Source organism: Plectropomus leopardus, chromosome 7 (assembly GCF_026936395.1).
Source record: "Plectropomus leopardus strain MGB_pleo_1.0 chromosome 7, ASM2693639v1, whole genome shotgun sequence".
NCBI lineage: Eukaryota > Metazoa > Chordata > Actinopteri > Perciformes > Serranidae > Plectropomus > Plectropomus leopardus.
Window position 1 is genome coordinate 9,675,803 of NC_142182.1, and position 26,969 is coordinate 9,702,771.

At 40.0% G+C, this 26,969-nt stretch overlaps 1 protein-coding gene across 5 annotated transcripts in view; it reads left to right on the forward strand.

The window, feature by feature from the left end:
* Positions 1-26,969, forward strand: part of sema3ab (sema domain, immunoglobulin domain (Ig), short basic domain, secreted, (semaphorin) 3Ab) — a 90,176-nt gene that overhangs the window by 50,801 nt on the left and 12,406 nt on the right. For 2 of the 5 annotated variants that reach the window (XM_088079859.1, XM_088079858.1), the window contains exons 2-7: positions 5,559-5,917; positions 15,974-16,134; positions 17,032-17,094; positions 22,679-22,798; positions 24,900-24,990; positions 25,783-25,902. In XM_088079859.1, coding sequence (XP_087935985.1) covers positions 5,800-5,917; positions 15,974-16,134; positions 17,032-17,094; positions 22,679-22,798; positions 24,900-24,990; positions 25,783-25,902 — 673 coding nt within the window. In that variant the 5' untranslated portion in view covers positions 5,559-5,799. Of the gene's footprint in view, positions 1-5,140; positions 5,918-15,973; positions 16,135-17,031; positions 17,095-22,678; positions 22,799-24,899; positions 24,991-25,782; positions 25,903-26,969 lie in introns of those variants that run through there. The other 3 variants (XM_088079860.1, XM_042495622.2, XM_042495619.2) reach the window with 2 other exon arrangements.

A 26,969-nucleotide genomic window follows, 5' to 3' on the forward strand; every position in this document is an offset into this window, starting at 1 on the left:
TACTCAACTTACAGCCCACAGGCCAAATCTGTCCCCTGATAGGGTTCAGGGTCCCCCCCCCAACCATTTTTTAATTCACAATAAAAATGAAGTCACTCACACTGCAAATTGTTTGTGTACTTTTAGTCTAAATAAAGTGTCAGAGCGCATTACAAAAGCATCAATCGGAGATTCTTTATCAAAAGAAGCGCCATTTGATGATCCCTCGCATCCCTCAATACAGCTCCTGGCTAAGTCCCAAATGTCCTAAAATCCTAGAAACATCCTAAAGTCTAGAAACGTCCTAAATTTTTAGGAATGTCCTAAAATCCTAGAAATGTCCTAAAATCCTAAAACTGTCCTCAAATCCTAGAAACATCCTAACATTCTAGAAATGTCCTGACATCCTAGAAACATTGTAAAATCCTAGAAATGTCCTAAAATCCAAGAAATGTCCTAAAAATCTAGAAACGTCCTAAAATTCAAGAAACGTACTAAAATCCTAGAAACAACTTAAAAACCTAGAAACATCCCAAAGTCAGAGAAACTTCCTAAAATCTTAAATCCTAGAAATGTCTTCAGCAGCATCCAAAGGTCCAAGAAATGTCGTAAAATCCTTGAAAAGTCCTAAAATTCTAGAAACATGTATGGTGCCGCTGCGACGGGCCCCCGGCCTCCTGTCATTCTGCAATAGTGGCCTTCGAGCAGAGCAAGCTGAGGGATGTGGAGACATGGCAGCAGATGGGGGTTAATGTATGTAGCGGTGTGGAGTTGGGGGAGGTGATGCTCAGAGGGAGGCAGAGGAGGAAAGCAGCTTGTGTGTGGAGAGATCTGAGGGCTGGGGGGTGCACTTGTGTGGGCAGGAGGCGTGATGAGGTGGGGAGAGTATTGTTTAAGGAGGGCTGAGTGAACTCTGATGGGGGGCTCCAGCTTTCAATGAGTATTGACAGATCCATTGCCATTCCTACTCCACGGGCCCGATCGGCCCCACTTCCAAACATACCGTGCCTCTCCTGAAGTTAAAGAAGCCCCCCCCCCCTCCTCCCTCCCTGCACTTGCACATAGGATCTGATGAACTCTGAGATGGACAGAGCACTTTGGGCCCTCTGTCTTAGTGAAAAGGAGAGTTTAGACCATGAAGCTGAATTGGTGCTTCAGAGAGGGCCATTCTCCTTGAAACCCACAACTCCCTTTGGGCTCTGTAAAAACCCACACATAGTCAAGGACGTGTCCCTCTTTTTTTATTGGACCAACGTAATTCAGTATATTTTTGAACCATAGCCAGGCTGAGAGGTGAGAGGCAAACATTTTACAAGACTGTAACGCTGAAGGAAATGTTGAATCTGCAACACAGAAAACTTGTTTCCCCGGCAATTCAGAAATTTTGAGGGTTAATAAAGAGCTTAGAGAAAAGTTAGGGAGAGTGCACGGAAGAGTTAGACTAAAATGGGAACTGAGAGGCTTCAGTGGGGTTCAGTGGAGAACTCTTGAGCTGGAAGCTCTGAATACCTCCCCTATGTCAGGAACTGGGACATTCTCACCACCGTCTTTTTTCCTCTTTGAGGACGGGGCCGGGAGGATTTAACTGCCAATTGTCAAGTCTGCATATGCATTTTTAATCAGAATCAAACAGAATCACGAGTGGCAGTTCCTCAACTAAGATCTTAGATGGCATTATTGATGTGACATGTACACTGTAAAATCTGACAAGTTGATCTTAATTAAAAAAAAATCTAGGAACCTGATTGCCTTGAAAAGGGTAAGTAAATATAACTATTCTTGCACTATGTTGACTTTATATCTTTTTGTAAGGTTCACTTAAATTTTTTTGGTATTTACTTCATTTTGTGAGGTCAACTTAAAAATTAAAAGTGATTTAAGTTGTTCTTTCTAAGTGCATCTTAATCAAACCAAGTTAGTCTGATTTAACCGAACAGTTGTTTCTACTCAGAAGTATTTGATTGCATTTGATGAAAAAAGTAAGCACAAAAAAGAAAAGATTAGTTTGCAGGATTATTTTCATTGGAGCATCTTGAGACGAGATCAGTGTTTGTTAAAAAATAAATAAATAAATAAAAATAAATTAAAAAATCTACCTTTTTTAATGGAAATATTCAGACTAAATCTTTCTCTTTGACTTTACTTAAGAGTCTGACAGGACTCCATGTCATGCTATTTTATCAAAAATATTTAATTTACTTCTAATTTACGATGTAATTCATTGTATATTTTTACAGGGACGGCACACATTTAAAAGTAATTTGCATCTGTTGTCCCTGGGCAGGTAAACAAAACAAACAAACCAACAAAAACAAACAAACTGTAAAAAGCCTACACTACCTAAATCAGGGCAATATGTAAAAGTCCATAAATATTAACATTTCACTACATGAAACAACATTGTTAAGCCATTAGAATTAAAAGGTAAATTAAAAATGATTTAACACTTATTGCGAATATTATTTTAAAAAGAGCAAAAAACAAAGCATAAATAATTAAAAATTGCAATGAATGTGTTTAATACATATGTGGCACAACATGATGTTGATTAAATGAAATTTGGTGTGCAACATGATAAAACAATGTTTCAACGATTAAAATCAAGTGATTTTATTAAAGACATAGATTTCGCTTGACGTACCTGACAGGATTTATGTTATTCAAAAAAACGAATTTATCGGCTGAATTAACTAACATGATTTTTTTTTTCTCTGAGGTTTTCAGCGTAACAGTTGTATTTTAACAATCATCATTTCAATAAACTGAGTTGAAATGAGTGGAGTTGTGCTTCATCCTCGGTTGTTATCGATGCCGGGTCAAGTTCAGGCAGGAATTGAGGCTGAAAACCAACAGAAACTTGACATACATAAAAATCCACCAAAATAAAATCAGAATGACAGATAGTGTTTCAGGCAGCAAACTTGCAAAATACATAAAACTGTTCAGATAAGTCCAACTAACTTGGTTTACTTAATTTCTTAAGTTTCTTATGTTATTTTACTTCTCATTTTAACTTAACAATGAAGTAAGAAATAAACATGAATTAAAACTAATAGCTGTATTTCCGTACCTTTATCGAGGCAATCGGTTTCCTAGATGTAAAAAAGTAAATCAGTTTGTGAGTTAGCAGTGTAGTACAAGTAGCTTTAGTTACCGTTATCCACTTGAACATCAAATTCATGAGACACTTTGCAGTTATCAACATGCGAGGAGAACGGCCGGTAGAAGTGTGGAGTAACATTCTCAAGTGGGCCATTCACTCCTAATTCCCCTCAAACAATCGCTCCGTCTGGCCTTAGTTATGGCAGATTGTGTTACACGATCCTTGGAATAATGAACTGGTACGTCAACACTGCCAATCCCACATAGCAGAGAAAAGGATCTGTCTGTTCCAGCCCCTAATCCAGTCTGTTTGGGAAGCAGAGACTGTGGCGTGACACTTGTTCCCCGTAGTCTCCAGTGTTCTCCCTGAAACCTCCAAGCGCCAGCTTACATTAGCATAACCGTGAGGCCCATCCACTCACTACAGGATTAGTTCAGCTCTCCTCCCACTGTCTGATGGCTCTTTATCCAGATGGATACAGCCTGTTAGAGGTCTTAACCACACCATTGGCACTAAAGTCATTATCATTCACCACGGGAAGAAATCAGCTCACTGAGGGTCTGCTGTTTAGAGGGAGATTGACATCTCATTTGGGACGGTTTAAGAGAAAAGACTCCCCTTCGGACTATGATGGAGTAGCCAATAAATACCCAATCAATCTGCCTTTATACTTAAGTGACTATTAAAGAATGTTAATTGGGTCTTGTAATGTTTTTTTGGAACACTGTATTCATCTTAAACGTGGATTATTTTTGTTGGACACATGCAGACCAGCTTTATCTGTCAGTGGAGAGATTTTTTGTTGTTAATAGTGCATGATGTAAGAGTTATTACACTTGTTCAGGTCCATGCCCAAATTTGGTAAATGTTCTCTATCTCATTCTGGGAATGATTTCTCAGTACAAGAACATTTCTTGTTTTTCCACCGAATCAGATTTGTTATACTTTGACGCAAAAAATCTCATAAATTAAGTTAAGCTTGAAAATTAGGTCTTTCCAGGAACGTCTGCGTTCGCCCATGTGATTGTTGAAACACAAGTGGCGCCATCACCAGACAGATGGGCCTGACGAGATTGTTGTCAGATAATTACATGTAAACCATGCGTCACAACACTGTGATGTCAGCCTCACCACTAATCCATTTGACTCAGGCAAAGTAGGTTGCTGATGTTTTACATTGCAAAGCAGCCAGTTAAATAGCATGCAGTTGGCCTCTATGATGTCTCACTGTCTGGCATTTTTAGGCAGCAGAAAAAAAAAATTTATCTAATCTTTGATGTAATCTCTGGTATGTTTTCTTGTTAAATTAAATAACACTTAACAAAAAGTAATGGACATTTAACCACACAGCACGCCGACTCGTTTGAATCTAAAAGCATACTACATTTTAGCATAACTGAGATGATAAATTATGTATAGTTTAATTTATGATGCAGTCGGTCTCCTGGGAAATATATCATTGTGAAATGGATACCTTTCAATATTATGCAAGTCCTCAGAATAAAAAAAGGAGAGGCAGATATTGCAACACAGAATTAACAGAGGGGATTCAGCTGAGTTAAATGATTTCCAGCGGCTAATCCCAATACCTGCATAATGCATTAAAAACTGTTGAAATGCATTAAAAAATGGGAACGGGATGTTGTGCAAAATGAAGGTTAGAGGGCAAGGAAACTGGGAGGCGAAGAAGTTAAATTAGGTAAAAAGGACTTTTGCATGTTCATTTATTTTGTAGATAAGCGTTGCAGCATCTACTAAAAGTACTACATTTTAGAGTTTCATCTTTACTGAAAAGCTGCATCTATTTTTTACTAATACTGAGCTTCGATGCTTTCATGCTCTGCTGTTTTCCTGTTTCCATACTCTTTCTAACCTCCTGCCTTGCCCTAACCTCTCCTCTCCTACCACTTTTGCTTTCAGTGTTTTCTTTTCTCTCATGCTTTCTCTGCTCTCTCTCACCCTTTCTCCCACCTACACTGCACTCACTCTCCTCTCCCTCTCTCTCTCCTCTCTCTCGCTCTTCCTCTCTCTCACTCTGACTATGCCGTCTGCCTCAGCTGTTCTCAGTTGCACTGTGTGCCTTGCGCTGTGGGGACAGGGCAGAGCTGCGCTGAGTAGGGCTGAACTAGTCCAGAGCAGTACTAAGTCGAGAGAGAGGTAGCTAAAAAAAAGTGAAAAAAGGAGAGAGAGCCAGTGCAGATTGTGTTCTACAAAGCAGACTGGATTAACAGCTGAAACAAACTGGACCTGTTTTTCTCTCTTTAGTTGAAGGTAGAGGCTCAGCGACAACGTGGATGGCTGGTTAGACAGAGCAGCATGCTGGTTAAGTACCATGGCAGTCGCACACAGACCATCTCACTCTTCCTCGCTGTTAGTATGGTGAAGATCTCTTCTTTAGTTGGGTTAAGTTTGCCTTGGACTTGCTGGTGTGGGAGGCTCACTTGCAGCAACATTGACCCCCGACTCTACTTTGCAGGTTCTGTCTCCCCTGGAGTTGGACTCTTAATTTTTGGCTTTTGACCCCTGGAACAGGAAAGGGTTTTTGATTTGGCAGGGGACGAGACCTGCTGAGAATCAGTCTGGACTTGAAGCACGAGCATTTATTCATAATCGCTGGACAGCAGGAACATTTCTTTTACTACACCGGCGCTGAGACTGAGACCGCGCTGGAGGCGTGTATTTAAAAGGACCTCTCTGGCCTCTATTGCCCCAGGACCATGGGTGCTCTCTGGGGCAGCGTTTTGCTGCTGTGTGGGGTGGTTCTGCTCAGGACGGAGGGCAGCGGAGCCCAACAGACCAAGAACAACGTCCCCCGGCTAAAACTCTCCTATAAAGGTGAGTTACTTGCATTTGTGCAACCTGTCACAAATGCACATCTCTAAATGTTTCAGTTCTTTACTGTTTTGTCTGAGTTAGATGCTTTGCCTCTTGATTGTTTAGACATAAATCTCCAAACCACATGTGGTGTGCCGCTGAAGTGAAGGCTTGTCTAAAGAAGTTGTAACTATGAGATCCTACTGTGAGGCAGAGAGATGCTTTGCTCTGATTACATGTAAAAACACAGCAAAGCAAACTGAGTTAAACAAGTACATCTTTGTCAGGTTTTATGGCTTATCAGATGTGTATAGATGAAATAATGCATATCTGTTTGTTGTGACTTTAGTCCAAAAGCTGTTTTATATGTGGTTTTAAATCATCTGCATGTCTCTACAGCAATTTCCCATTTAATATCCACTGAGTCATGCAGATAACTCTTCCAAATATAGTATTTATGATCCATTACATCCAGTTAAGCTGTAAAAAAGCAAATGTGTTGTTCTCATGGAAACCTCTTGGCAGTGTCATAAAAATAATACTAAATTGGTTCAGTAAACCAATCAGCTAGGAAAAATAAATAGGAATTAATGGGAATAATTGTATGATTATGCCAAGAGGAGAGCAGTTAAGTCTTGTTCAGGAAAGTAACTTTAACTGCCTCATGTGTCTTAATGACACAACTGAATTGTTTATGATAGAAGTCTGTCTCTGATGTGTCTTCCTGTCTTTCTCTCTCTGTTTTGATCAACTGCTGTTGTCAGTTTTGCAATGAAAAGTGGTGCCAGACACGGACTCCCTGGCAGTTGAGCGTCATTTATCCCTCTCTCTCTCTCTCTCCCTTTCTTTTTTTCCTGGATGTCATTTTTCCGCTCCGCTCTTTCCTGCATGGTAATTATGCTCAGGATGAATGGCGCAGGTCTGTTTCAGCAGATGGCTTTCCCAAAGAGAAAAATTTCTCGCTCAGCACTGGGAGATCCATAATTATACACACGAGCATGCGCTCACACACAAACACACATAAATACATGGCCATCTGTAGTTAGCTAATGATACCTGTGAGTGCATCAGTCATTTAAAACAACATGCTGTCAGTTTGGTGAAACACGCCCATGCAGTGATATCTCTGTTAGGAGTCAGGCCCTCAGGTAGCAGCCTGGCCAGCTTGGTTATTTGGCTCAATATTTCCATTAGACCTCATTCTCATTTTGGCTGCTGGGGACAATATTTGGCACCATATCTGGCTGAGGAGCCAGAGGAAAGCATGCAGGTATCATTTTCATGCCTGGAACGTGGTGGAAATATTATTCATGTAATACTGTAGAATTTCATCAAACATTATCCACTGTAGGTCCCATTAGGCAAGTGACATGGGATTATTGCATTATGAATCATTTATATCATCATATAAATTATTTATTACCCCTGTGATAGGTGAAGCAGCTTTACTCATGGAGAGGAGGAAATCAGATGATTCACTGTGGTGGATTACAGAGCAGTACCTGCTCAGACAGCCTGAGAAGTTGTCCGGTAGTTTTGCTGTGAGGTGAAGGAACTCTGACCCCTACAGGTCACTGGGAATACTGGGAAAAGCAACGTGTGTTCAAATGTGTCTGTGTGGGTGCAGGCTTCTGCACACTTGCACATGTTTTTTGACTCTACTGAAGATTTAACTCTTATGAACACAGCAGGGAGGTGTTTATCTCGAAAGCGTGAACTTGAGCAGCAGCCTGCTCCCCCGCAGTATGAGCCCCTCAGTGAACGCTGTTAATCTCTACATACTTCCATGACTGACCACCAAAAACACCCACACACAAACACACACACACACACAGACTCCCCGCTGAACCCCAGGAGATTCCAAAAAATCTTTGAAAGCGACAGTTGAGGGGCAGAAGGGCAGTGGAGTGGGGGAAACATTACAATGGTACCCCATGGCTACCTAAACACGAGCTAAGGTCCAACTGTATCAACAACTGCGACTGGGTGATGATGAGATAGTGTGAGGCCATCGACACTTTTTCATAAATTGTAGGGTCGTCAGCGATTCATTTTTAAATTGTGATTAATCGCAGAATTTTAAAAGTTAGTCACGATTTATCACATTTTTTAATCACATTTTCATTAAGGATGGGTATCGTTAATTTTATTGATATTGATGCATTATCAAGAGTCCTTAATGATTCAAGTCTTCAAATGACACCAAAAAACTGCATGGGACTAGCATAACATGGGTACCAACAAAACCCATTTTCACTCAGATATCTTGAGGTCAGAGGTCATGGGACCCCTGTGAAATGTCCATGCTGTTTTTACATCGCCAAAATTTAGCCAAACTTTGGAGCGTTATTCTGTTACTGAGAAGTTAACATGACATACCACTGGATTTCCCAAGTCTTCTAGTTTCATATGATACCACTATCACCACTTTAGCTTCAAAACTCAGCCCAGTACAGCCTCTTGAATACAGGAATTCTGGCCAGCGATTAACGCAATTTGAAATTTTTAAAAAACAAATTTAAAGGCATCACGTATGGACCTTAAACGCAATTAACACATTAATGCTGACAGCCCTAATAAATTCATCTGAGACTGATTCACACCCCCGAGGTGAGTGCATCCTCTGGGGAGTAAACACAGATCCATATGGTTTTGCAAGTTTATGGGCGACAAGAAGTAGAGCACATGTTGTTTGCTGTCCAGGGGAAGGAAGAGGGGGCACTTTAGTTTTATAGGATGTGTGTGTACTGCCAAAAGTACTCGCTCTCTTCTCTTCTCCTTCTCTTCGACCTGTCCACCCATTTCCACAGCAGAGCCAATGGCTTACACACACACACGCACACACACACACACACACACACACAGGCAGATATATTCAGAGCAGCACAACAAAATTCTTATTCTTGCATACCAAGGAGGAAAAGAGCCAAGAAAATTGAAACTACATTAGTAACTGCTCGGCCTTACTGTTCACAAAGTTCTTTCTCCAGTTGTCCTGTTCAGCTGTTTTTGTCTTCGTGTTTGTCTTGTGTTTTTGTTATGGTGCAAACTGACTTTTAATCAGACTTGGAGAACGGAGAAGTTCCCTTAAAGACCTTTAATCCATAAGCACGTTAAGAATCTTCGGAGTGGAGTTGGGTTTCTCGGGGTGTGTACAGTATAAACTCTGAATGGCCCTGAACAGCCATGGGAAGGTATCCTGTACACTCAGGGAGCTGGATGTTTGGAGGCTTTCTCGGGTTCTGAATAGACTGTTCCCCTCCAAATGGAGGCGTACTCAGGATTTGTTTGGCACTGTTCAGTTTTTGTTTGACTTCTTTCACCAGGGGCTCTGAGAGGAATCTTTGTAGTCATTTGACTTAGTCATCATCTGTACCAGCTGCAAAGTATGACACACTGAAGAATAAATTCACTTTGTTGAAATATGACCGCTTACATCATCTTCAGTGCCCCTGGCTATCGGCTGACTGACAGGCATAGTACGATGTAGGGCTGAGCAGTGTGGTTGAAATCAGTAATAAATCATCAATAAGAACATTTTCCAATATCATTACAAATTACAATATGGCAAAAAATCACATTTAAAATGGTCCCACAATCTGCAGCGAACTTGAACTATCACATCACACAAAGCTGTTCGCTAGTAGATGGATGGATGAATGGATAAGTAGATAAGTAGGTAGATGGAGAGATGGATAGAAAACTTCCCTGAATGGAAACTGCATTGTCATTGGTACTCATCGATGAATACGTAAAACAACAGTGATGGTTCCAAACCCAGTAAAAACACATGCAAACACAGAAGGCAATCATAACTAAAGGCAGGTAACTAACTAACTTATTAAACAGGTAAATAATTAATCCATATGCATGTCAGTCGGTGTAATAATTTAGTCCGTTCTGTCAAAGGCAGATGAATTAGTCTCTTTGCACTGGGCAGGAGTGGTCTCCTGTGCTGCTCCATAAAAGAACGGTTGTGTTTTTATTACCTTAGAATGGACCATTTATATCCCCGTATGATGTGGATCCTTTCCTGAGGAGTCCACCATGTTTTTCTACAGTAGCCCAAAATGGACAAACCAAACACTTTCTCTAGATAGGACCATTCCAACGTGTTTTTGTGCTTGGCATGCGGGAGAAATATCAGTTATGCAGTCTTGCCACTATATCCTACAAACTTGATCGTTAAGTTTTAACTCCATTTACTTATTCTTATTTCACAAAAGATTTGGTATAACAATAACAGAGCAGGACCATGTCATCACAATATGACATATGATACATGGCAATCATTGGCATAGATTTAAGAGGGGATGCAGGTGACACGTCCTCCTCAGTATTTATTATCAGTATATAATATAAGCAAACCCCCAGTTCATATTTGTGTCTCCCAGTGTTAAAAGAAACCTACGCCCCTGATTGCCCAGCCATAACTTTAATAAAACTGACTTTATTGCAATCTTTAAAACAATCTCGTCAATATTATTTCGTTCATAACTAAAGCAATCACCTTAAACTTCAAACCAGGCAAATTTGCAGAGCAGCCTGTAATATGTGAGAGGGTTTGAGGAGGCGTTTGCCTGCATTTCTGCTTGACACTGAACAAATTACTTGACTGATGAAGCTTTGTCGTGTTTTCCCTCAGGCATGGATGAATCAGTGACTGTATACACTTAAAGTAACACAGTCATACGTCGTGTTTTGTCAGTGTGCAATCATACAATCAGCCATGTGAAGGATGAACGTCAGTGCAGCTGCTGAACCGCGGCCAAACATCAGCGCTCCCGTACACAGTGCGGCCACACATGGTTTATTGTTAAGACGTGTTTCTGCTTTTTCTTAGGAAGCACTTAGATAACACTCTCTGTGCCCTCCAGTCGAGAAAGAGAAAGAGAGAGGGAGACGGAGAGAATGTAGGGTAAAAGAGTTTATTTTTATCAGTCTCACATGGGACTGTTGATTCTTTGCATCCATTCCATCTGCCCCCTTATCTCTCTCTTTCTCTCTCGCTTTCCATTTTTCCCTCTCGCTCTTCGGCTCTCTCAGTCCTTCACTCTCAAATTCATCGCAACAGAATATAGCGGTGGTGAGAGTGAGGGAGTGAAACGGAAAGAAAGGGAGCAAAGTGGGCAAAATTTAACTAAAATAAGTGTAGAGAGGAAAAAGATGTGAAAGTGAAAGCGGGCAACAAACAGCTGGTAACAAAAGTGACATTTGCAGGATTCTTAAAAGGCCTCAACAGTTACAGAGTAAAAGAGAAAGAATTGTTAAATATGGCAGGGCAGCAGCTGACACCTGTTACAGGCCACACATTTGCTGATCCACCTGTCTTTACGTCTCTCTCTTTCTCTCTGTTTGTTTGTTTTTTATTACATCTAAGCATGTTCTATGTAGCACGACTTAACAGACAAGTTTTAAGTAGTATTTTTACCAACGTTGGGATCAAGGTATTGTTTTTTAACTAACAAGTAACTCTCATGACTTTCCAATGAAGTCTTGAATCAAGACTGACAAATCCAAAGTCCTAGGTCTTAACACAAGCCATATTGCACTCTTCACGAGATGTAATGTTATCAAGTATTTTCTGGTCAAAAGGCTCAAGTCCAAGTGAAGTCTCAAGTCATTGGTGTTTAATTCCAAGTAGGGCTGCAAATCTATCTTGATTTTATCCAGTCTAAAGTTGTCAAATCTGCCTTGACTCCAAACCATGTGACCCAAGTCCACACCTCTAAATATTACTGTGAAACTCTGTCAGAGGTCTTGCAGTGTATCAAAACTGATTTGCAGAAAAATGTTTAGTTTTTGCTGCAGGATAAACAGAAGAAAAAACAGTGTTGCTTTATGCATGAGTAGGGTGTCTATTTACCCAGAGGGCACACCAGTTCAAACATGTATAGGTTACTACCTGTGGCATGGCTTGGAAACATCCTGTTTTTTTCCAATAACACACATCAGAGCATGCTCCATAAAACACACACACACTGATCCACGTACAATACCCATAGAGTATCTGTCTCTGGATGAATAGCTTTTAATAAGTTAGTGGTAGTCTCTGTTGAATGGTCTGTTGCCATGGACACTACTCCCATAGACAATTTCCACAAACCAGAGACGTGTGTGTGTGTGTGTGTGTGTGTGTGTGTGTGTGTGGTGGGTGGATGTGGTGATGCTGTTCTCCATTCTCTCACAACGATGTGGTTTGAGGAGAAGTGAAGTGCAGTCATCACGTCTGTGCAGTTTCCCTGCAGCTCCTTGACACCTTGCTGTTTATAAAACAAGTGTATCACTCTGTGGGCAATTACTGATTTCCTTCAGATAAACAAATGACATACAAATTACACAGACACACTACTTTTATTGTTGTCAGTTTATTTTAATGTGCAGAAATTTCCTTTTTGCTTTTCCATGTGACTCATCAATGTGCATGTGTGTGTAATAACCTTGCTGGATGTCAGGTAGTTGGAAAGAGTTTGCTACAATCTGCAAAGCAAAGTCCGTCCCTGTTTCTGTGGAGCAAAAGTAAAAAAATATTACATGTGGAGGATGTCTTCTCTCTGTCTTCGTCTTTCTCGCCCACACACAGACGCTGCGCTGGTGCAGGTGGAAGAGGGTCAGAGGTAGCAGGCGGGTGTTATTGTGCTGTCAGTGAAGGGCTTACAGTGGATCCACTAATGATTGATCACCAAGGTTACAGAGGAGCATAAATCTGGGACACAGCTTTGGACTGGGATAAGCAATACTTTTTCTGCAACTTTTTCATGACCTTACACATCTTTCCATTCTTTAAGGCAGCGGCAGTATTTTTTGCAACCCAGTAATCACTTTTGAAAATTAAATTAGTAATATTCCGAGAACATTTTACCAATAAAATACAAATAGAGTGATCTACTGTACCTCTGTCTGTGATTTACAGACACATAAATATGAATAAAAGTTGATAGTGTGAATGTCTGGAAGCATTTATTGAATCATAATTTAAACTGTTACAACTGCTTTGGCTTGCAATGCTACTGTAGGTCTTAACCAGCCTTCGGGTTTGGAACGAGTCCCATTATGTATCAGAGTGGCTACAGAGTTGTTTTTTTATGACATTAAAAATACTTTAAATCCTCATGGACATATTAAATTAGGTTTCGATTTCAACTTCTCTGGCTGGGTCACACAACACTGTGAGTTTATACTTAGGAGACTAAATCTGTCCCCATCAGAGCTGAAGGACAGGAAACCAACTAAATCACCAAAACAATGCAAATGGAGGCTCAATGTCAACCCATTGTTTACTGCCATCCTGTGTGTACAGCAGTGTGCATGTGTAAATGCAGCATTCACATGCATTTAAGTCAGTGAAAAAAAGGTTTGTATTTGTCAGAGTGCCAGAGCCTAAATGTTACATGAAGGAATGTTCTTATTTTTTCTTTTGCTTTCCAAAGCTGTGTTTCCTAAACTTTTAATATATTTCCTTTTCAAGCCCAGCTTATTTTCTTTCCATTTGTCTCATCGCCCTTTTTATGATACACTTCCTGTTAAGGCCATTTTTTCAACCAGCATACTGGCACCATAAAGATTATACTCAAATCTCTTATGCCTCTTAATTCAAAAACAACTGAACCACATTATAACATAAAATATTTATTTGATTTTCATTGAGGCAATAATCATAAAACATAAAACCTATGAAAGAATCATTTCCACTATAAGTATTCTTTTATACTATTCACCCATGATGCTTTTTTAATAGTTGTCTTTGTAGTTGACTTTTACTGCTTCTCATCTAGCTTTTTATCGGCTCATTCATGGTTTTTGACTGCAGCCTTTATTACATAGACATTGCACCATAGGGCCATTACGAGTCCTTTCATTAGAATGACTTTGCATTCTTACACAAAACCAAACAACAGCAGCACAATGCCAACCCAGTGTTTGATTTTAGATAGCATGCTGGCATTCTGGAAGCAAAAGATGCATAACAGGCACAACACAACAGTGCTGACCTCTAGTGTGATAAGTAACATATTGCTTAGGTAGAGCTTTCTTAACAATAACTCTGGCATAATATGGCATAACAATCATTCACTGTCCCTTTTTTGGCAGATGATCTTGCACTCTGCTTGGAGCTCCCAGACCTACTAGTCACGCAAATTTGTTAACATTTTCAAATGCTTTTCTTCTTTTTGAGTTAGCTGCTAACTGTGGCTAGCTGCTTAGTAAATCTCCCGCAATGGGTCGCACATAAAACGGGTTTCATTCCGTCTCATCTATGGTCCTGTCCTGCTGGCTGTCCCTTTTACACAGACATCAATTCTGTGCTGTTACTACCTCCTCTGCCAACTTAAGGCCATGACACACCAAGACAACATCCAAAAAATACTAGTGACAAAAGCGCCCTGCTGTGTTGTCTCACGTCGCTGTGTTTCAGCCAATTAGTTGAACTTAACTTTAGCTGTTTGTTTACATTTTTCATTTACATTTTTCTTCTTCTGTGCTGAGTTCAATGGCTAATCAGAGTGATTTCATTCAAGGATGGGCTCCATGCCTGCCTCCATCAATTCACCATGCTGAATCAGTCGAAAAAAAGCCAACAAGGTCATTGGCTTGGTGTGTCACGGCACGACAGTACCTTTCATAAAGAATGACAAGGAAGAATAATGACAGGACATTCCTGCCCTCAATAAGCAGTACGAAAGGGGTTTGTAGTGGTCTGTGGCTAAATATCAAATTTTTAAAAACCCATTTACTATTTTTTTAGTTAAAAACAAATTATAAAAATCAGCATTCTCAGATTACATCTGTCAAAGTTTTGTTGGATAACTTTCATGTTCATGTTTTAAATTCTTGTTAAAATGAAGTTTATGAATGAGTAAAAGCAGTGTGATGCCCCCTCTTCTCCAGTTTGCTTTTCTTTTACACCATCTCATGCGCCAGCTTGTGTCTTCTCACTCTCTCGGGTTCTGACACACTTCAGAGAGGGGGCATTCTCCCTGCTAAAACATTCATGAACATTTTTGTTATTTACTCCCCGAGAAAGAGAAAGAGAGAGAGAAAGAGTGTACCAAAGGAACCAGTTCTCCCCTGTTCCATAACTCTCCAGCCTTTTGTGTGGGTGGTCAATGGGAGGGCGCCATGGTGTGGTTAGACTTTGCGGGTGAGAACAAAATGTGAGAAGGACAGAGCATGAATGTGTGTTTGTTTATGCACATCTTACACAAAAGGTGCGATAATGCCATAGTCATAATGCCACCTTTAGAGGTCGTTACGGTAATGAGATCCTCAATGTCTGTTTGTGACAAGTTCGGCTTTCTGCTGTGAAAGCAAATGGCGCTTCTTTGCCAGACTTGGCAGACCATCGCATTACACTGCAAAACGTGAGCTGTAGCCCATAGTAACGTGCCCGGATAGCTGATGCGGTTTAGAGTAATCCTGCAGCTTGAACTATGAAATATTAGCAGAGTCATATGACATTACATATTCCTCCCAGTTTTCCACTGTGAGTGTACCAAGTTCTGCTTGGCTGCTCTGGTCAAGGTCACTTCCCCATGCAGACAGTTTGATCATTGGCTCTCAGAGCTGGCATTACCTGCCCAGTCCAATTTGGCTTGGCATCGGTTCTGTCAGTTGCCTTGCTTGGCCAAGCTGTACAATTTCTAGTCCTGAGATCACCTTATAAAGGGAATGGAAGCTACAACATTGACACAAAAATAAATTAAAAAAACACATAAACAAGCTCTGAGGGGGTCTTTGAGGAAAGGAAGAAGAGGACCAGTCTATTGGGATATAGCCAAAACAACCCTCACAGCACAGAGCAGTGATCCTCAGTGCACATCCAACTGAGCAGGCAGACGAGTGAATGGAGAGGTGAATCTGTGGTCACAGAAATTCTAAGTGGTTGGAAATGTTGAAAGCGCTCTAAAACCCAGGATGTCTCTTTCAAACACCCCTGGAAACTTAATAAAATAATTGAAATAAATGTTGACCTGATGGATTTTCTTCATGTCCATGCTGCCCACAGTTACTGTGATTTTCACACAGTGATTATCATATTTTGCTGATCCTCACTTTTCTTTCCATTTTTCTCTGCAGACATGCTGGAGTCAAACAACCTTGTGACGTTTGAAGGCCTGGCCAACAGCTCGGCTTACCACACCTTCCTGCTGGACGAGGAGAAAGGAAGACTGGTGGTGGGAGCCAAGGACCACATCTTCTCCTTTAACCTGCTCAATATCAGCAGAGACTACGCACAGGTGCAGCCAATGTTTGATTTTCTGTCAGTCTGGCTGGTGCTTTCATCCATTTATCTGTCTATTATGACTTGTTTGTGTTTCTGACGGACTTAAAGGGATAAATTCGGTCATTATCTACTCACCCTCATGCCAATGGAAAGTCGGGGGAAGTTTTATAGTCTACAAAACACTGCCAGAGTTTCACGGGGAAAAGGAGTTGCATTCATCACCAGAACTATTGAAGTAAATTGTAACCAGGATTCAAATGTTAAAAATTACATGATAAAACCACAACATGTCTCTATACTGCTCCAGGAAGCCTCCTACACGCATGCCTCCGGGCAGCATGTCACTGGTGTGAAGATACTACGAGCTCTGGTTGGTCTGGTGTGAGCGCACATATGTGCCATGTTTTTAGACTACAACAAGTCTAAAAACATGGCACCGGTGATGTTTTCAAAACAACTTGGCATGTCGGGGCTTCAGGGCACTTGGATTACTTTGGATGAGCAGTATGAAAACATTTTGTGGCGTATTATGTATTTTTATAGAGTCTGAATCCTGGTCACCATTTGCTGAGCGAGTGTCTCCATCCAGAGTGCCAGTCAGGGGCTCAGGTATCTCGAGACTCTCTTTCCTGTTTCTACAGAAAAGAGCCTCATGAATATTTCAGACCAGGGCTGTCGCACACGATCACACGCTGTGCCAGGCATGTTAGCTGCTCTCTGCACACCTGGATGAATAATGGAGTAAACTGAAACAAAGTGGATAACAAATCGCATTGTGACCCCTTCAACCCCCATATATACCCACTTTCATGCACACAAGCGTTAGCTGTATCGACTCACTCTGTTAAATTGATTCGAGGAGGGGGGTGATTCTTCTCTAACATGCACCGGAACTGTGTTTGTGTTGCAGATCCCCTGGCCGGCTTCACCCACCAGAAGAGATGAATGCAAGTGGGCAGGAAAAGATCTCTCGGTAAGAGCTAAAACCATCCATCTTGCAAGTGGGTGTCAGCATTTTGCCCCTGCACTCCCTCAGATGTTTTGAAAATGTCTTTGTTCTTTTGTGCTATGAAAAAAGTGCAACTCTGCAGGTCTCAGAGTCACTTGTAGTTGCACTGGGATTATGTGGGATGTGTGCTCTATATATATTTGGCATTTTAATCATAAACAACATGAGATTTTCTTTATCTTTCAGCCTGTTTATTCCTTTTTGTTGACATATCCAATCTGTCACATGGACAACACGCCGCCCAGCTCACCATAGGTCTGATCATAATCTCAGCGCCAAGCTTGAGACCATCATTTGACCTTAATCACTCATCAAGCCTCTAGGCACTCCATTTAATAGACTGAGGCCTGGGAAATTGCTGTGCTTTCTGCCAGAACGACTGGTATAGCATTACTGCATGAGTAAAACAGTACTGTCATATATTCAGGGATCGTCATGGGAATTATTGTTCCCATGTTATTAGACGGAAGTGTTTCCATGTTTTTCCCTTTGTGCTCTTAAATTTCTGTGTTCATACATTCCTTTCTTTCAGGTGTTTTTTGACGAACCTCATAAAAAATTTGACTTGGTCTTGATGGCTTGGCTTGCAGGCAGAATAGTTTGCATTATCTTAAGTGTTAAGATTGGTGTGACTGGCATGTCTAATAGGACTTCAGTCTTTAAACTTAGTCAGTTTAAGGGAACAGTGTGCAAGACTTGTTGGATTTAGTGGCGTCTAGCAGTGAGGATTGCAAATTGCAACCAGCTGAAACTTCTCCTGATTAGTATTTGTATTTATTGTTAGGAGTTTTTTGCTGGGAGTCAAATTATCTGCAGAGGTCGACTCCTCTTCAAAACAAACAGACTAGGTAATACTGGTAAAAACATTGATTAAAGCAGGTTCACCTTGCTTTTTTTACATCATTCTCTTCTTACTGCTGTGGCCGATACTAAAATGCAGATAGCCCTGTCTAGAACCAGTGTTTGGTTTGTCTGTTTTGGTCTGCTAAAGAAACATGTTGGTGAAACATTGCAATCTCCATAGACAAAGACCTGCTCCGTATGTAGCTATAAACGGCTCATTCCGAAGTAACGAAACACAATGAATCTTAGTTTTAGGTGATTTTACACTGAAGAAAATATACTTGTTGTATAATATTTAATTTCTGCCACTATATCTCCCTAAATCCAACACACTGGGCCTTTATCTAATAAAGTAAAACCTTTCCCTAAATCAGGCATATTATTCTTACTTTGTACCCAACAGTAATATATTTGACAACAAAACACACACTTAATCATCTGGGATTTCTAAAGTTGTACAGTGTAGTGTGGGTCGAGGATCTGAAACAAAAAAAGAGTTGTTGCGGCCTTAAGATCCAGAGCTTTTTCTTCTTACCTCACTCAACCTTCGCATGACAAGCCAAGCATCACATCTCTCCATTTGTGGCCGAGTGCCGAGTTTTAGAGCATCTTGTGTGGTGTGGTGAAACTCTGTGTAAACACGCTGAGAGGTTGTCTCTGCTCCCTTCAAGCTGTCTTATGAATTCTATCTTCAATAGAGCCCAAAGCAATATGCTAGAATGTAAAATCATGGCAATGCTGTTTGTGCCTCAGTACGCTGCTTAGACATTGTCCAAGCCCTCCTGCCCTTCTGTGTGGCTGATCTGAAGCTTCATGAAGCCCTTTGTGTGTTTTCTGTCAACATTATGGCGTGGATGAATAAGGTGCCCTGAGGGGTGGTCTTTCTGTTATAGAGTCGGAGGAGAGTGAGAATTAAAGGGAGATGGAGAGTGAGTCTGCTGATGCCCCCTGATGCACTGTAAGCAAACACTTCTGGAGATAAAGCAGAGAGGAAAGAAAGAGATAGATGGGTGTGAAATGTGTGGCCGTACACCCACAAGAGAGAAGGGAAAGCTGCAGCTCGCCTATAGCTAAAAAAATGCGCTAAGTCTATGCACTGAAACATGAAAATCCCTAGTTTAAAAAAAGAAGTATAAAGGAAAAAGGATCTGCCGTTTTAGTTCAACATGTCCAAAGCACACGGTCCCTTTTTCTCAATTACAACAAAGTCTTAAATAAAATACTAGATATTTGGTAGCAACACTGATGGTAACAGGTGATCGGATTGTAAGTGTGATTGTTATTTAAACGCTTTAACTTCCTGCTCAGCTGTTTGGTAGGGCACATTTTGAGTCATTGTATTCTGATGAAAAATGTATTGAAATCAGCTCAACCAGATTGAGCGATTTCTACCATTCGGTTTAGCTACGTTATGCTAATAAAAATATCCACCAGGTGTCGCTGTGTCTTCAAACAGCCTGCATTTTTAGTTCGCTTCCTACAAGAGTTTAGTAAAAAACAAAAAAAGTGACTCAAGACATGAGAGCTCTGTGTGGGGCGATTTTTACATAGCTATTTGACATGATATAGATTCAGGGGTCTAAATGAACATATTCATGTATTCATGTAACTTTATACAAAAAACAGAAATATTTTAAGAGTCAAATAATGCTCTAACAAATGGTGGATTTGGCCTTTTATGGTAAAGGTAGTAAAGCTAAGTTAATTAAATAAAAACTGACTATTTGCTAAGAAATACATTTTTTGATCAGTCATTGTTGTGAAATGATACATTTTAATTCTATTCATAATATACAGTCTATGATGAAATGATTTCACAAGTATGATTTTTTTTTTTACTTTCTAACTCTGAGATCATAAATTAACTTTTTTTTATTAAATTAGAAAAAAGATGAATATAAACTGTTGTTAACCGTTTGTATTTAATCTTATTCCATTATGCATTTGATTAAAAAAAATATATCTGTATGTTTTTTTTACCATTTATGAGATGTTTTCAAAGTGGTGTAGTGGTAAATATCTAGAATACAAGACTGGAAATAATATTAGTGCTCGTAATACTAGGACTTCTGTGGTCACAAATATATTGGTATATGTTCGCAAGCTAACATATTACAGCATTATAACAGTAAATGGTTTGCAATTTTGACCATTCGGTTGAGGCCTGTATTTAAAAAAATATTAGGTCTTTAAAAAATTAGCATTGATTTTTTTTATTGCACCAAGGAACAAAACAAATGCAAAGACAAAAAATTCCACTGCTTATTTCTTAGTGGGGACTTTAAAGGGTTTAAATTAATCAGCTTTTTTATTGTTTATTACAAACCCACTGTAGTATCTGACACGTTAGATACTGTTTGGTTTGAGTCATCTTGTCTACATCATCATGCAAAATATTCAGAGGTACCACAGTCCAAAGAGATTATGCAGATATTTACAGGAATGTGTTGTTGTGTCTAACAATAATGTTCATCACTCAGATAAATCCACCCACACAGGCCGTATAAATCCAAGCAAAGACAGCTGCTTAAATGACAAAAGCTTACACAAACAGAAGCTGCTGTCTGCTGATGACCCAGTAAAGCCAGATGAACTTAGTCATGCATAATTCGTGGCGCTTTTTCTCTTTTTTTCACTCTCTCTTTGAATATGTGATGACACTTTCAGTTTTATTTGAGGTCAGGTCTGCTCAGCCACGTGCTGCGACAGCACGGAGCAATGCATACAGCACATACAGATGCCTGTTGTGCCACACACGCACACACACACACACACACACACACACTTACTTCAATTTTGACAAGGCTTTGTTGTGTGCCATGGGGCAATAGTGTGGGCTCTTTTGGACTTTTGGGAAAGAAATGATTCATTAAAGGAATACTTTGCTAATTTTCAACCAGTGTGTAGGAAGACAGTGTAGGTAGCATTTGTAAATGAACTGTGGGAAACTTCTCTCCATCTAACCAGGGCCTAGATCTCCCTGCTCAGCTCTCAGCTCAAAGTTTGCTGGCTCCACTGGCGTTGCTCTAACTACTGACTGTACTCGGCACAGACACAAAGAGCATAGACACGGATCGAGAGAGACCGACACCTCTGTTTCTCTCAAATACAGACCAAACTCAGATCAATCGAAAACCAAGCAGTGCGGATCAAATATAAAGCAAAATTTTGTTACTGTATTACCTATTTCTCATCTAATATTTCTTCAGTAATACATTTTAGTGCACTGTTTGGGTGTAATAGGAGAATTTGTGAATAAGAAGCAGTCGCCATACCTTCCTTAAATGTTTTCAGAAACATATTTTACTTTACTGTTTAACTTTAATTTGAAATTGTTTATTACCAGCTGGCTGCCATATTTTTTCCTGTGGTAAAACAGCTAAGCTCACATTATGTCACCCACCAGTAGGAGCGTTTATTGGTCTGGTGCGGTGCAGTGCATTCTGGTAGTTGTAGGGTTTTTTTTTTTGTGGTTTTTTTTAACCTCTTGAGCAAAAAGCCACAGCCCTTTTATTCTGTTCACTCTGATCATATAGCACCATTTAAACAATTATCTGTGCCTTTCTAATGCATAGACAGCAAAAGAAATATTTTTATTTTCCTACAATAATCCTAAAACAAAAACATATGAGTCCCATACAGTGCAGAATTAAGAACATAAGTTGTACTCTCTCCTGACAGAACGACAGTAAGTCAGTAATGTTCTGCAGTATTGTGATTGGTATACAGCAGGATTATTATGGCTGAGTTTCTGATTACTTATGGCCTTTTGTTATCCTACGGTCTAATTCCCTTCTGTATGGATTTCACAATTATTTCATGGGAAATTACACAGCTCATGTGCATTAGGTCTCTGATGCCAACAGGGGAAGATGTCACTGAGTTCAGAGGGACTGTGTGTGTGTGTGTGTGTGTGTGTGTGTGTGTGTGTGTGTGTGTGTGTGTGTGTGTGTGTGTGTGTGTGTGTGTGTGTGTGTGTGTGTGTGTGTCTCAGAGTGTAGATGGAGCGGGGGTGGTATATGATAAAAAGTACAGAGTCACGGATGATAAAGCTTAGTCTGGTCATAAAATTATTTTCAGAATCATTACTCAGCACAGCGCTAGAGTCTGGAGGCCGTTCTCTGGGGAATTACAGCAGATTACAGTAAGCTTTACTCTCTGTTATCATTACAGATCTCTCTCTGTTTAAGTTTTGGATTTTCCTCTTTGACCTGAACTCTTAGTGAGGTCTGATCTGTTTATTTTTGCAGATGTTTCACCACTTTTTTACTGACCCCAATGTCAGCTGCTATCACAACAAGCTGTGAAAAACTGTGATTTTTAAATAGTTTTGTGTCAAAGGTCGATTATTCATCCTTTTTTTAAATAGATTTTTTTTTTTTTTTACATTTTAACAGTACAAAAAAACAGACAATAAGGGATACAGGACAGAAAGCAAAAAACGACAATGACAAAGAAAAAAATATTTGAAAATTAAATAAAATAAAATAATAAAAGGTAGCACACTGGTTCAATTATGGTATAAGCCAGCTTGCACTATGAGTACAATGTGTGGTCAGGAAAAGGTCTAGTAGAGACTCCTGGAAGGTATCCTGGAAGATGGAAGCACAGTGTACAGTCCAAAGCAAATAAGCAGTCCAATGTGGTAAATTGCCAGCTAGATTATTCAATCTTTTTAATCTGTTTTTCGTCTCTGTTCTTTCAGAGGGAGTGTTCAAATTTCATCAAGGTGCTGCAGCCATTTAACCAGACCCATCTCTATGTGTGTGGGACAGGAGCCTTCCACCCTGTGTGTTCCTACCTGGAGGTGGGCAAGAAACCCGAGGTACAGTCACACATTACATTTTCTTTACTGCCTCAGCTTGCTGTCCAACACATTGATGCATGTAAGCATTAAGATATAAGATCTACACTGAGTTTCATCTCATAGTAAAGTTTAAGTATTTAAAGTTGTGAAGGAGTGTGTGTGGTCGGGTGTGAGTGCATTCTCTGATGATTTGCTAAGTGCATAAAAATGGGTTCATTCAGCAAAATGAGGTGGAAAATTGCACACAGAGTTTCATAGTCTGCGGGATTTTCAATTCATCACTCTAATATGGAACCAGCTCTATGTGTGTGTGTGTTCATTTAGCGAAGGAAATGGCTCTCTTCTCCTCCAAATGTCACTGAATCAGACTTATGAATGTGCCTTTCCTATTCATTAGATGGCTATTTACAGACAATTAGAGGCAGTAAATATCTCTGACAAAAGCCGTCTACTGTATATAGATCATAACCTAGAAATGAAGTTCATCTGTGTCGAGGTCACCCAGTCAGAGTGTGATGAGATTCATCGTTTTCATTCGCAATCCCCTCATGTAAGACTACAATGGGAGAAAGTCTGCAGCTAATCTCCCAAACTACTGGACCAATCAGCCTAATATTTAGTCTGTACATATATAAATGTATGCTCAAGGACACGTCTTGGTTGCAATGGTCTTGTTTTACGCTGACATTGACTTCTGACTCCTGAGGCTGCAAGTTTTCCAGAAATATGCTCTACTAAAACAAGCCTTACTGTCTTTTGCAGGCCACATTTTGGTTTTTTTGTCATGGCTCAAACACCGGCATCCATTGAAAAGTTTGATCTCATTTTAAACCAGAGCATCTGCAGATTAATTCTATACCTGCTATGTTCTGATCCACTGAAGTTTGGCGCAATACGTAATGATTTAGTCCCAGTTTTGTTTTGTTTTTGTTAGCTTCAGCACTATAGTGACTATAAGAGAAACGAGAGGGACAATACTGATTACATTAATTCTCTTTGTTATATTCTATCTTTGTTTTAAAAACAGTACTTGTTAGCAGGATTTGCTCTGTGCAACTTGCTGTGACTCTGTCATAAATAGACAAGGCATGTATTTTTGTTCGCATCTAGGATGTTTCTGAAACACGCTGCAGCACAACTTCTGGAACGACAAGAATTGTTCAGAGCGGCTGTAGTCATTCCCGGCAGCCGCTTGTTCGCCTGCTAGAGATTTGCACTCTACTGGGCGCACTTTTCTCATTTTTAAATATGTTTTTCAAACTTTTTCAAGCAAAAAACATTCAAAGCAAACCCCAAAATGTAATTTGTTGATAGCTGCACTCATGCATTACATGTTATGTGATTCGCTTTTAAACATTTGGCAACAGTTTGAACTAAAAATTAAGTTACCTTGTGGGTCGTAACTATCCACTGTAAAGTCTGACAAGTTGATTTTACTTTTAAAAGAAAAACGATTGCCTTGAATTAAACATGACTATTAATCTTAATGTATGTTAACTTTATTTCTAATTGTTAACTTTACTTTGATTTTGCTTCATTTACTCAATTTTGTGAGGTTGTGGCATCTTAAAAGTGACAAGTTTCGTTAAATTTATCAACTTCAGTACACCAAGTTTACTGCGCTGTATATCTATATTCTGCTGGTTGCAAACTAGTCAGTCATATTTGTATTTTTTTAAACGTGTTAACAAAATAGAATTTGCAGATTAACTTCATCACTGGATAAATCCTCTTTGTCATTATTGATTTAAGTCAGACGTCAGACTGAAGTTGCTAACACTTACAAAGAACAAAATAATTTCACTTGTCATTTTTGAATTGCAACAACTTACCAAAGTTAAGTAAATCTAGCTAAATTTTAAGTAAACTTAACTCTTGACGCAATAATAAATTAAGATTTATAATTTTATTTACTGTACAAATCAGTAATGTGTTTCCAAGATTATTTCAAGTATAACACTACAATGTTCCCCCAACCTTGATGTCACAGCAGAATTGGTTCCTCTGAGAGAATTTCAACTATTTTTTCCCTGTGCCTTTTGCACAGGCCCGAAAATACACAGCCCTATATTTGAAAGTTCATTACAACTCCTGTGACGTTCTGTCTCTTCATGTCCAGGACAGTGTCTTCAGACTGGAGCCTCTTATAGAAAATGGCCGTGGGAAGAGTCCCTATGATCCCAAGTTACTCACTGCCTCCATGCTAATTGGTGAGTTTAAGACCGGATGTGCTTTGCTGTTCTTCTGTGTGTTAGAGCAAGGTCAAATAAAAACGTGGGAGTCCTGAAAACACCCTCTGCCTCGCTCTGTCATTTCGGACGATATAGAGGGTGTAAAGTAAATGTGAATAACAGAACAGCGCACTCCTGTCATTCATTACAAGTGGGTCTGCTCTGTAGTTTGTATTTACACACTGGGAACCCCTCATTGGCAGGACTGTTAACTCTATTTCAATCTGAATATGCCTCTCTTAAGTGCTGGGCGTGCATGGCAGATGACACTTTATTGAGTTCTCTTTGTGCTCAATCTTAATTTTTGGCAAATAAAGCAGGATTATGTGAGCATGCCTTTTCTCTCTACCCCCAATTATTGCCAGTCACATTGTGTTATATCACAGCGTTTAACCCAGCAGATGGCTATTTTCCAGCCCATCACCCCTCATCTCCTCTCCCCTTTCTCTCTCCCCACTCACCAGCATTATTATGTACTCCCCCTGTCTCACACCTCTGTCCTGTCCCTCCTCATGTGTCCCTGCATTCGTTCAGCCTACCCATGCCTTCCTCCACAGCCCTGACTCCAGTGTTAATGTCAATTTCACACTCCTGATGTTCATCACGTCCGTCACTGTCTGTGTTCTCGTAGGACTCCGTGTCTACCTGTACTGCTAAGCCCCTGGACAATTCCTCAGACTTCTACACCTGCGTCACAGGGGAGAAATCACCTCAGACTGTTTTCTCATCCTGTGTTACTAAACTAACACCCTTCATTCCTCTGACACTCAGATGGAGAACTGTATGCTGGGACATCAGCTGACTTCATGGGGCGGGATTTTGCCATCTTTCGCACTCTCGGAAAGCATCACCCAATCAGGACAGAACAGCATGACTCCCGCTGGCTAAATGGTGAGAAATCGGCGGTCAACTCTTTAATTGGCTTTTTGAGAAGTTTTAAATATGCAGTACTTTTGGGCTTATGACTGTAAAAGCAACTCTTAGTTAGTTTTTATATTTAACACATTAATTAAACATTTTCAGTGGAGTTTGCTGATGCTGCTGCTCTGACCTGTGGAGAGCCTTTTTATTTTCTATTTATTTACTGCAGTCATGCCTTGAAAAAAAAACGTTTAGATACAGCTTTTCATGTTTATGCGGATGACACTCAACTTGTGCGTCAAACATGACGATCTCTCTGGCACCCAGTAGCAGCTGTACGAGACACACTGGGCGGCATCATTTTTTGATGCTCCGAGCAAATACTGTAGTATAAACAGTGAGAAAGTTCAAACAGGGAGGGTGAGAGAGGGGAGGTGGATGGATCAAACAAACTCCGGACTTTCACCTGCTATTTGTGTCCCATGTGAAACCAAAAGTCAATGAAGTTATTTAAATAACAATGTAACTTGCTAGTTTTTCTGGTATACTTTGTATGGGAGCTTTGTCCTTTGACGTTACATTAATAACAAACTTATTTTAAGACAAACAATGATTCTACATTCTATGTTTATTTCAAAAATAGCATTTACCAAGCAGGGACTGTACATTTATTTTGGAAAGACACAATGTATGTAATGAGCATGCCCATATGAGTGAGTTGGGAGTGAGAATGTGTTGGCATATTCTATCTTTCGAATTGTGTGTAACTAATCTGTGCTTTTGTGTCTTCACAACTATGTTTTTGTAATTCATCATACTGCTTCTTCAGCCTGGGAGCTGTTGCTTTTCTGTGTGGCTCTAAATATTGCAGTCTGTCTTCTAACAAAGAGTGAGGGGCACGTTACTCTAGTGTTGGCCTCTCTCTGGTTGCTGCTTGCAAAGTTTAGAATCCAATATAAAACTTTTGTTATTACTTATCAGGCTGAACACAGGGAAGCCCATAATCATCTCTGTGAAAATGAAGGGATGCCCATTGTTTGCTGAGATTATTGCTCTTGTGTTGACTATGCTGCCTGTTTAAATGCTTTTGCTGTGAA